The sequence below is a fragment of the Anas platyrhynchos genome, chromosome 5 (genome assembly GCF_047663525.1).
Source record: "Anas platyrhynchos isolate ZD024472 breed Pekin duck chromosome 5, IASCAAS_PekinDuck_T2T, whole genome shotgun sequence".
Taxonomy (NCBI): Eukaryota; Metazoa; Chordata; class Aves; order Anseriformes; family Anatidae; genus Anas; species Anas platyrhynchos.
The window spans coordinates 12,329,953-12,342,546 of NC_092591.1; the positions used below are offsets into that span (position 1 = coordinate 12,329,953).

A 12,594-nucleotide genomic window follows, 5' to 3' on the forward strand; every position below is an offset into this window, starting at 1 on the left:
GTATCACAGAAATCAGCTTGACTCACCAAAACAGCCATTTAAGAGCAGAGCTTCTAGTGGTATCAATCAGCAAGGCTTGACTTCACCGGAGCTCTGCTAATTTACCCCTATTGGGAAGCTGGCTCCGAGACTTTACAGAGTGAAAATGAAACTAAGGAAGCAAAACAAAGATCCTAAAATATTAGGAAATAAAACAGCTTGAGAATGTTATGTTTTCCCAAGCATGTGAAAGAGAAGCCTGTAGGTTATATTTTCATTTTAATTTTTGGTTATTTGATACATACTCACACATGCATTATACACTGTGGAGAACTTAAAGGCCTACAGTGAGAAAAATGCCCAAGATTTCTATCTCATTTTTGTTGTGGTTATTCCCCACTCCCTCAGCAAGAATTTCATTGAATATAGACCTTGCTAAGGATTTTTCAAGACTAGCTCTAAAAAGATCTTCAACTATATAAACAGGAAAAGATTATTTTTTTTTAATAAAAAAAAAATAAAATAAAAAAAGGAAGACCTAGTGTATGCTGAAGGTCAGAGAGAAGTTCAGGATAATTTAGATATGGTCCAATTATTTAAAATGCTAATTTGTCTCACCTTTAAATAGGGATGATAGTGAATGTGAGGGTAATTTTGTGATATCTGATTAAGGAAGAAGACAAAAAAATAACTACCATAGGTAAAGAGAGCAAGTTGGGCTCATTCACCCTGCTGATATCAGGAATCTTATGGTAATCCTCATCTCAAGATCCTGATAGATTGTCATATGAAGCAGAAAGCCCAGAAGAAAAAGCTTTTCACTGAGTGCATTGGTTCAAATGTCATATTCTAACTGGTAAAGAGAAAATGTAACACAAAGGAGGGTGAAGGCTTACATGGTCAAGCAAGCTGAGCAGTCACAGATGCAGAGAAGTAGCATAAAACACAAAAAGATACTTCTGTTAAAACTACTAAAGGAACCAATTTCAGATGAAAGGAATGTATCTTGATCTATCTAGATTTGCAAAAAGCAGTACATAAAATGCTCATCTGAAAATTACTGTTTAAAACTGATAAAACAGAGAGTAAATCAAGATTATTAATCTGAATGAAAATTGTATTAAAAAAAAATATATACGTTTAAAAGGAAGTCTGTTTGCTAATGGAACTTTACAAGAAGTTTTTGGATGCATAGTAACCATGAGTTCATAATCAGGTTTGCATACATTATAAACAGAATAATGGAAATGGGATGCAATTTAACACAAATCCATCCATGTAAAGACTTCATGTAGTGGGGCTCATTTGGAAGTAGCAGAGAAACTGAGATCTAGGTGTACTGTTAGACTAAAATAGCTATGAGCCTCCAATACAGCTGAACTATGGGAAATCTGAGACAAGCCTAAGACATACTGCAGATATATTCTCTTTAGAGATGCTGAAGCATTCGTATTATTATACAAGGTACTGATAAGGTGTCTTGTACATGATATACAGCCCTAATCAGACCATTGCAAATCAGATTAAGTTAATTTGGAATAGATCCAGAGAAGGGACACTGAAATGACAGAAGGAATGAGTATAATCGTCTGAGAGCAGTCAAAGAATCATGTCTTGCTTTCCCTCTCAAATAAGACATATCTTCATAACTGCATGTTGGAATTAAAAAATAATAATAATAATAATGTAGGAGTAACATGCTTTAAATTTAAACAAACCTGCTTCAAGATTAAACAGAGAAAAACTGGTCATACACAATTTAGCATGGTTGGAATCACCCTCTGATTTCCATCAGTTTAGTAGTGTTTAGGAACACATGGGGAAAAAAATAACTTTTTCAAGATGGAGCTCAACAGGCTTATGGACTTTGCATGACAGAGTAGTGATGATCTGGAGGTACAGTATGGTGTGAACATTTTGGGTGTTGAACTTAGTTGTTTTCTCTAAGAATTAAAAAGATAATTTGTTTCTTTACTGAGGTGGGCCTGTATACAGCATATCTTTGTCATATGCTATTAGTTCCAAAGGTCTGAGCTTCTATTTGTATTTTTCTTCTATTTGTCTCTCCCACTTGACTGTGGAGAGCTTCTTCCTCTGCTTTAGAAAGCATCAGAAGTTTGTGCCAGAGAGGGAGGGGATGCTGAAATGATACAATGCTGCTCTTGGTGGTACAGTGAGAATTGGTATGTCTTACTCTTGTTTACTCATGTCTAAATTGATTATCAGATAATTTTCCTCAGGTCCAACAAGCAAAAACCCTACAGTTTAATGAAATCCTCTCATTCTTTGTAATAAACATAATGTTCCTTTTTGCAAGGGAAAATGTCCAATGATCCTAATACATTCTTTACTGCAGGGACATAGGATATTAGAGATGTTCTTGACCTCTTCTGCCTTCTTCCTGAAGTGAATCACTATGCCTCTTCACCTTTTGTATACTAAGTGTCTTTGAATGGTCTGAGAACAGTGGAGGTGTTTTATGGCCTGTGGTTTGGAGGTGTTCATGGAGGTAGTCTTTTCTGAACAAAATATCTATTACAGTGTCAGCCATGGAAAACTAAATGTAATTTTCTTTGTATCTCTATGACAATTTAATTTTCTTTATATCTCTATGACAATTTCAGGCAAGAGTTTTACAGAAAGATTATTCTTCTTTGATAAAAATCCATTAGATACAGTCAACATGTAAAACCAAATCAAATGCAGATGTTTCCTTAGTTCTATGAAAGTTCCTATATAATAAATTTCTATATTTTTCTCATCACTTGAGTAGTTCTTTGAAGCCTCTACTTTATCTCTAAAAATGGGTCGAGTCTAATTAAAGATTGATCCTATCAAATTATGTAGTCCATAAATTTTATTAAATCAACTCTTTTACTCTTGTACCCTGTAGAAAAGAAAAGCAAATGGCCAAACTGATTCGTGTCAATCAGTCATTAGTAGAACTGTGAGAACAAAAGGAATGTTGAAGTGAAACAGTTATGATTGAAAACGTGGCAGTTTACAAATGCACTGGGTATACACGAGACTTTAGCAGTGGCTGAACTCTCATTTACAGTTTCTCATTTACAGAAATAAAAGTAAATTCCACAGTACTGACCAACTTAAAGTAATACATCAGACTAAATGAGCAGAAATAATTTCTTGCTGCCCTTTCTTGTCTTATATGTTTGGTAGCCAACATGTCAACCTAAAGTCCACTGAACTCAAAGGTAAGTACTGGTGAGTACTGAGCCAGGTTCAGGGAGCTGTCTCTCCTTATAAAATGAAACATGTATTTCCAAGAAAGCAAAATAATCCAGGAAAAAAAAAAAAACAAAAACGGTTGAATTTAAAGAGAGAGAGGGAGAGAGAGAATAGCTGTCACCTCCTGGGAAGACCTTCTCTTTCAGACATTATCTGGGAAGATACAGAGGAATGAAAATTGACCGTAAGATTAGGGAAAGGACATTTTATTAGATAGCTGAGAGATCTGTCAGCCTGATTTTCTACCTTAATAAAAAGGTTTTGGTTCAACAATCAACATTGCAAACACTAATCATATAAGAATAAACAATCAAAGAATCTGATCACTATATTAAGTTTTATGTACGAAAATGACTAAGAATGTTCTGCCATTGTCTTGTGGTTGTTTGACTCATTAATTAAATATGGGGAGATTAAAAAAATAGGGGATCACAGTGTTTTTCATTTGCTCTACTGACTTGAAAACAATTGAGAGGTTGTCATGCTGACTAAAAAGCAGTAACCACATTCTAAATGGAAAAAAAGCCACAGTAAAATTCCTGGGGTTTCCATTAACAACATCCCCGCTTTCAGTCAAGCAAGTGAATTACTGTTCTCAAAAATATATATATAACAAATAGCAAAGAATATCAAATAGCCATTTAAAACAAACACTGGAAAAAAAAAAGAGGAAGAAGAAGAGGAAGGAAGAAGAAGATGAGGAAGAAAGGAGAGGAAGGAGAAGAAGAAGAAGAGGAAGAGGAGGAGGAGAAGGAGGAGTAAGAAGAGGAAGACAACGACTTTAGAATACCTGTTGCAAAATGGACTTGCTTGCCATTTCCAGAAAAGAATCTAGTCAATTGTTCTGTTTCACACTTTCAAAAAAAAAAATATACTTGAAAACCAGACAAATATCTACCAACACTTTTAGACACTGCCTGAAAGTGCTCGAAGGCAAAGTTAGCACACCAAGGACTTCCATGGAAAGGAAAATCTTCAATCCAATCTCCATATTTTATGTAGGAGACAGTATACAGAAATGGAGGTCATTGAAGGCGAATCTATTTGCTAATGGCAAAAATTGTTATTTTTAGTATGATTAAAAATTCTTTAGTCACACTGCCTTGATATTGTTTTGCTTTTTTTTTTAAGAAAAAAAGAAAAGTATTTAAATTACATCTGATACTTCTGTAATTAAAGGTAATTACTGATCTTAATTAAAAATGTTATTAAAAAACTCACACATGGCTCTAATCACACTGCTCAGTTCAAACATCAAGAAGCACTTACAATAAATCAACTCACTAGCAAGCAGCAACTCATAAATGACATATCATAAAGGATACCCTCATACCAACCTTAACTTCAGTATTTCTACTTGAAATAGGTCCCACAAGACACCCTAAAATTGTCCAATTCAGAGCCGTTTAGAATATATTTTAAAATCAATTCAGTAGGACGTTTCAGATGGGAGCCTTCATGGAGAGCCGTCTAAGGATGATGTAGCCTCTAAGCTTCCACAAGCTGTAGCAGTGGCAGGGAACAGCAATTTTGCCTCAGTAAAAAATGCCGTCTTGTGAAAACAGAGCTGTTTCAGAAACACAGACTTTTAAAATAATTTTGAATTTCTAAGGAAGGGATTATAAGAATTGTAAAAGAGAGGAGAGAAGACAAGAACTGGAAAAGAGAGAAGGAAAGAATAAAAGAAGGAAAAAATAGAGAGGAAAAGGGAAAAGAAGTAAAAAAAGGAGAAAAAAAAAAAAAAAAAAAAAAAAAAAAGGTCTCCCAAAGGAAAATAATTGTCTGAGAAAGTGAACTGCTTGGTATGAAAGCTATATTTCTATGGATGCTCTTATCTTTATTTTCACCTAGATTCCTGTATGCACATTTGACTCTCTAATATGCAGGCTAGGACATTCCCCTGAAAAATACCTTCGGATCTAGTCCTTTCACCTGCTTTTATTCATTTACTGGAAGTAGATCCCCATCAGAAGACAGAACATTGTAGCGCCACAGCCCAGAAAGGCTTTGACTCAGGTCAGAGCATCCTGTTTGAGGAGGGCTGATCTGAAGCCATTGCTCCCATCATCAGTCAAGGAGACAAGATTCTCTTCACTGACCAGGCTGTCAGAGAAAAGCAGAGAACATCCCCAATGGTCCAAAGGAAAATTGGCCCTGTTACACACACACAAAAGAAAAGAAAAAAAAAAAAAAAAGTAACTTTACTGTGAGGAAGGAAAAAAGAGACTTCTTATTAATAAATAGATAAATAAATAGAATCATATTAAATAAAGAGAAAAAAGAAAGAGAGAGAGAGTAAATCTGACAGAAGTAATTGTAGCTTGATTTAGTTTTCTGTTTTCTTTTTGTGTCAGGCTTTTCCTGTGCTTTTCTTTCCCCCACCAATTTCCAGTTGGGATTGGCAGCTAACGCTTCACAGATGAGGTCAATAGAATATAGCCAAAAAACAACCTACAGCTCCTCTTCCCCATCCTGTGCTGTAATCACATGGAACCCTCATTCTTGCACTAGGCAAAAGTAAAGCTTGGGCAACTTCCCCTTCTATCTGTAGATACTGCCAAAGTTGAAGCATTAAAACCAGATCTTTAAGTATTCAGTTGTCACAGGTGACTCCCGCAGTTCAAGGTAAAGCCATAGTGAGTAGCTCCAGCAAAAATGAATTCTCCACAGAATGACAGAAGCATGATGATTAGGACAGTTTTTTGAGAATACATCTCAGGAAAACCAAAGTAGCAAGCCCATGTGGCCGCCAGCAGCTTCCTACGCACAGGGAAATGCCCCCGTGGTTTGTTTTCCAATCGGTAATGTTTAAACTATTTCCTGCACACTACAGAATAAGCATGGGTTCAATGGATAGATACAAATTAGAGAAAGCAATTACAGGTCCCTGAGTTAGACATTAATCTCAACATCTGGGATTTACCATGGGCAACACTCTGCTTCCAACAGACATGCAGGGAGCACATAATGCGTATCACATCCACTTCTCGGAAGCTGAGGAGGGGTTTTCCTGCAGCTGGCTTCTTGCGTACCAAGTTCTGGTGAATGCCTAAGAGTCTTAATGTCTGTCAGCAGAAATCATCGCACAAACACTGGCCTGACTGACAACTTATCAAATGGGCAAATCAAGAATAAATAAGAAGAGAAAAATGAGGGACACAATGAGGAACCAACAATTTGTCATTTGGGATCTTTTGTTAGGCAGTTTGACAAATTTCCTGCTGGTTAACTGATTAATATTTCCCTATTTTTAATCTTTAATTTATTTCATACTCAAATATGATTGTTAGTCATTAATCAATAAGGTTGAAAGTGTCCATGATTAATGAGCAATGCCTTCAGTATAAATAAGAGATTCTGAGATGCTGGGATTTATCTGGCTCTAGAGATCGCAGGATTGCTCTGAATGTGCATTCCCTAGTTACAGTAAAGCGGGGCCAGGAGGACTGCTAAGATCCTGTGCCAGTGGTGTGATAAGATGAAATGGAAGCAGCTATTAAGGATCCACACTAGATAACGATGAAAAAGAAACCAAGGGGTTAACCAAGGGGTCTGCTTTTCATGTACATACTGACAGATTAATGCTCCATGCTATAGATAAGTAGGAATTTACAGCATCTATATGGTAAAAAGAAACAAGTCAGGTTAATAAAATTACCACCTTCTGCTCTACTGGGATGTAAAGATTTAAGGCTGCAGGATTGATGGGCAACTGCCAAAGGGTTAATGGAAATCCAGCTGCCCGGCAGGCAGAAAGAACTGGGGAGTTACTGGAGTTGCAGGTGAGTAGCAATGAAGGGGTTAATGAAAAGCCCACACATACTGAAATGCTAATTGTCAAGATAGCGTATTACTTGAGGAAAGTAATTTGATTATTTGAAACTCCCACGAAGGATGCAAGCCTGTGTCCACTCCATCTGTCAGGCTCCGTGAAACACGATGAACTGAGCTCAAAATTCATGTGTGATGAAGTCACTTTAATTTCCCTGCCAGCCGAGCACTGCTGCCATGCCCACCACGCAGAGGGTAGCACAGCATTTCAACTTTTCCTGTGAAATCCAGGAGGCACAGTAACCTGTTACTTGCTGCTGCTTTTTTTTTTTCCTTTTCCTTTCTCTCCCCATTTTCTGCCTCAGCGCTACAACTGAGTCATTCTGTTGCCCATGGCTCGTGGGTATACAGTGCTCCTGCAGCGTGCTGCATTATTCCTGAGTTAATCTCTCAATGTTATTTTCAGCTAATGCAGATGTGGGGTTTGCTTACCGTCGCTTTGTAGACACTTGTCGAAAACCATTTGGAAACCTTAACTATGCATAAATCTGCAGAGTGAATGTTTTCTTTCATTCACTTGCTCCTATTATTTGATTTCTTGTAGGCCTCTGCGGCAGAGATGGAGAAAATAAGGTAAGTGAGACAGTTTATTTACATCTCATTATAGACAAGAAATGTTGTACTGCACAATGGGCAATACAGGCTCTTTGAAAATATTTTGCTTAATATGATCAGTGTAAAATATGGGATTGCATGACGATGTAAGGGAAGCTGTGTTTTAGAGACAAAAGAAAAGGAATGTTGTTATACTATAAAATCTGTTTTTCAGACATGTCAATTCAGAAGGGGTGTTTTATACACTAACATGTTTTATTGCCAGATGCAGAGGATATTTGATTATATAAATGTTGTAGTCACTTGTCCATTTACTGCAAGAGCCTGCCATTCCATTTAATGAGGAAAGTAGATCAATAATTCATGAAAAAAAAAAGAAAAAGAAAAAAAAAAGCTGAAGAAAATATAGGCTTGACTTCAAAGCATCTAATTACTGTGGTTTGTTTCAGTATAATGCTGTAACATTGGTGTTCGATTTTTGTTTTATATTGTATACGAGCCAGATAAATCTTGTCTCTGTGTTTAAAATGTTGTCATACTGTACCAGTTTCTCAGCACATCTCACTGCTTTAAGCAAAAGGAGATGGCTTTTATAAACACAAGTTTTCCATCTCATGTCCAAGTGCAAGTCTGCTTTGGGGGATATTGCTTTTGTGTATGTTGTTAAGAAAGAAAAAGAGAGAAAATAGAAAAAAAGCATTCTAGCCCTTTAAAAATAATTTAAAAAATAAAATCTTGTTTATTAATTAAATCCCCAGGTATTATCGAAGTGATAAGTAAAAGCTGAACTTTTAATTACCCTTTAAATATTTTATGGAACTTAATTTGATAACCAAAACACTAGCCTTGCTCTTACTTGGTTTTATTGGACAAGCCCAAATTCCTTCCCTGAGCCTGGTGATTCAGTTTGGTTAGTGACAACTATTGTCCAAGCACAACTTTTTAATGCCTTGAGTTTTGAATGGCTATCCTGAGTTTTCAGAAATGCATAAAAGTGCTAGAATTCTGTAAATAACAGGGGGGAAATTGGTGATTATGAAAGAGCAAAAATGTTTAATGAATTCTGGGCTGGAAACAAAATCCTGTTTTTCTTTTGAGAACAAGGAGGTTAAGTCTCTTACAGTGGACTTGAAGATGCACATCAGAAAGTTTCTAATGTCATTTATAAAGTACTTCAGTTGTACATCTTTTGTACTCTCTTACGTGACTGAAAGAGTAAATAACTTATGAGCTGAAAGAAAAACCCTGTGCAATATATTATTGTTTTGCATGTAAGTGCTATAACATTACAGCCATGAGTTTTTCCTGAGTAAGGACTGAAAAAGCACCTCAGTATGTGGTCCTGTGTTTACTAAAAATTCTAAGCAAGATCCCCTATGGTGTATGCACACTCATGCCATGAATTATTCTGTTAGCAGATGCAAGCAAATACATATTTACATGTTCACTTGATAAGCATGTGTGCACAAACACGATACAATACTTCTTATACCTTCCTGAGCATTCTTTTGGCCTCTGCTTTTAATAGTCAGGCTCTTGCCACATTTGCAATAACATGCTGCAAAGCCCAGGAGAATAAACTCAGGAACAAACAGAAAAAGAGAGGGAGAGTTTTCTATGACAAGAGTAAATAATCATAAAGCTCCATCTTCCTAACACCCTAGTTTTGCAGCTGTCAGACATGCAGCAGCACCTCAGTACTTCCTGAGCACTTGTAAAGATGGAAATCTCATATTGCCCCACTGGAGGAGGTGGGAGTTTAGCTATTAACTCTGACAAGAGAAGGGTCAGGCTGTGTCAGCAGCTTGTTAATGAAGTTTTCTGCTTACACTTCATGTGTGTAAAAATTGCTTCTGATGGAGGCTGGTCTCCGTCACCCAAGCTGGTGCCTGAGCGGAGCAGTGAGCTGGGCTGTGAGAGCTCCAGCAGGGCCCAGCACAGAAGTTATGCTGCTCCATCCCGAGCTTTGCAGAGCTTCTGTCATTGTTTTGGATGCAAAGTTTGACACAGAAACTGAAATCAAATCTGGAGCTGTTATTTTAAATGCCTGCTGAATTTACAGACCTAAGAGATTAGATCTTTCCTAAACCTATCCAAGTCTGACACCCAGGTTAAGACAGACTGCCTCATTTCTTAAGCACAGTGGCTTCAGAGAGGCTATGAGGAGAGAGAACCTGAAGTCAGGGAAGAAAAAAATAAATAAATGAGGGAAGAGGACAGTACAGGAGGAAAGAGGTGTTTTTTTTTTTTTTATAAGAAGTAGGATGAAGAAACCAGTGTAACACACAGGAAAGCCACTACCACATCATACTTGAAGGTGTTGTGCTAGGCCCAGCTTCTTCCTCACTCCTCCTGCAGCCAGCTAAGGATGCATCACCCTGCAGCAGCTGGGCACAAGCTGGGGTGCACAGAGGGTACACTTCCTGCAAAGGAGGAAGGAGGAAGGGATCTGGAATGGGCAAAAAAAAAATAAAAAACATAATAAAAATCAAAACCTTGTTGGACAAATAGGAAAAGCAAGGTGGATACCCACAAGACCACCTACTCATCCAGTGTGAAAACTCCCTGGGTTAGAGAAATTCAGGTTTGCATTCCACGGTGCACTTCAAGATAAGGAAACCTTTTACATGTGCAGAATAGGTGCAGAGAACCACACTTCTCAGAGATGCTACACAGTGGCAGCCCTTGAGAGCCTTCAGGCCCAGACATGTTAAAAGGCAGTTCTAAGAGACTTCAGGGGAGCAAGTACCTTCTCCAGTGCATCTGGTACACCCCCAAGGAATGGGGTGGCCAGACCCATGAGAGACAGAGAAGCTGACACAGAAGCCTGCAAAACTGATCCACTGATCACCCATACCTTAATCAACAGTGAACTCACTGAGCCAGGGCATCACAACAATGCACCTCTCAGCATTATGTTCCTTCACTCAGAACCTGGTTGGAAAGGTGCTATTCATCTCATATAATGCAGCAATAATTCCCCTTGCAGATCAACGGGCTGCTGTGACCTCTGATGTCTCATCCTGTCTTTTTCAGCAGAGACTTTCTGTGACAGCAGTACAGGTGGAAGAAGAAGTAGGAAGCAGACGTGGGAGGTTATCAGTGTTTAGCCTGGTATGGGGATGACTTCCTTTAGAAGTGGAAACATGCTATTTTGTGCTGAAACCTCGACTAGAAGGATATGTCGCTGCAATGAAGTCTTCACACCGAACAATTCTTAACACTACATAGTGTTTATAACATCTCAAGGTACCAATATATTAGGCAGGAAGTAAGGCTAACTAATAATCACAAACCCCTTGGAGATCTGCACTTATGTAGGTTGGCTGTGTATGGTTATACAGTCACTTTAAACATTAATTACTTCTGACTGCAACCTTTTAAATACAGTTTCGTGTATTTGGTTCTTTATCATGTCTGTAAACAAGGACCGAGAATTTTAGTTCAAGCACATTTCAAATGTACCTATACTATATTATGTTGACTCTTAGCCCTGTACTATCTTTGGTGTGTATTTCCAAGAGGAGCACATGCCTTCCAAGTCTTGGGCCTTGCAGATCTGTTGTGGCTGGCACATAAAATTGAAAATCCTCAGGAAACTGCTCCTTCAAGTCTGATTTAATCCATAGCACGGCCAGACATGCAAAAGGAAGACACCTGCCAGTTCCACCACAACTTCAGTACAAACTCACACAGTATCTCTTTCACTGCTTTCATTTAATCCTGCTTGAAATATAGGTTATAACATTTAACATTTCAAGGGAAAGGTTGTGAAGTTTAACATAAGAGACTTCCAGACATTTTCGTACACAAATATTGACCAGATTCACAGTGTTTCTTACCCTGAAGAGTATCTCACTCCACAGGAAATGCCAGTTAAGGCAATAGATATTGTTCAATATAAGCTTTTGCTTTTTCTAAAAAATGATGCTCCTAAAATCTAAGTGACAAATCAGAAACTCTATAACTCAATATTCTTAAGTCTAAGCTTTCAAGACCCACAATATGCTGAACTGTATATCTAAAGGTACATCAAATGAGATACACCATCACCACCATGAACTGTCAGACTCACATAATTAATGCCTGCAAGGAGACTCCCCTCTTCCTAGATTGCAGTGTATCCATGTTACTCCCCATCTAAGGATTACTTTACCACTAGTGGCACTTCACTCATCATCTATGGATCTCTGATCAAAGTGATCCAAGCCTCACAAGGGACCTGTGAGGTAACATCTTTAGTTCATTATAGCCCTTGTTACAGAGCATATGAGAGTGATTTGTTTTGCACACACAGCTGGTAGTAAATCAGCAGCTCTATCTATGTCTCTTGAATTTTCAATCTTGGACTTCTCTCAAGCATGTTTGAGTTCATCTGTGGTAAGGAAGGAAAATCACTCTTCAAGGAACATCAAAGGCACGTGCAGCTCTGGGGGAAAGCTTATATAGTAGTTTAGTGGAAATGTGAATATCTTCCTAAATGCCCACTAGATCACGCTGCCTTCCTTGCACTTGGTATAAATATAACACTCTTCATATGCTGATAAACACAGTGCAAATTCCTACTATTCCCACCTTGTACCTCCTTCTCTCAGCCTGTATCTACTCTAATTTTACCACAGTTATTTGAACACAAGGAGAGAATTTTTTTTTCCAGAAACTTACCCAACAATCACCCTTTACTTTATACAAGGTCTTGCCTTTGCATCCACAGCTGATGTGCTGGGAGCCACTGAATGCACAAAGGCACAATGCCACAGGACAACAATAAGGCTGTGCAAGCAGCAGCTCCAGCATCTGCTCAGCAGTGTCTGCAGGCTCCAGCTGATGCTTCAGCTTGACACCCAGCTGAGGACACAGGCAAAGAGATGGCACAGGGAAAGCTTAGAAGAAATAGAGCATAGGGAAATGCTGGCATGAAAGGGCCATGAATGTGTGGTCATTAGAGGTTATGGTAGAAGAGTCATCTAGCTAGGGTCAATT

At 38.1% G+C, this 12,594-nt stretch overlaps 1 protein-coding gene across 5 annotated transcripts in view; it reads left to right on the plus strand.

The window, feature by feature from the left end:
- The window catches only part of BEGAIN (brain enriched guanylate kinase associated), a 161,948-nt gene that overhangs the window by 39,700 nt on the left and 109,654 nt on the right, over nucleotides 1-12,594 (plus strand). For 3 of the 5 annotated variants that reach the window (XM_072038292.1, XM_072038295.1, XM_072038294.1), the window contains exon 3: nucleotides 7,601-7,629. In XM_072038292.1, the coding sequence (XP_071894393.1) occupies nucleotides 7,601-7,629 (29 nt within the window). Of the gene's footprint in view, nucleotides 1-7,141; nucleotides 7,252-7,600; nucleotides 7,630-12,594 lie in introns of those variants that run through there. The other 2 variants (XM_072038293.1, XM_072038296.1) reach the window with 2 other exon arrangements.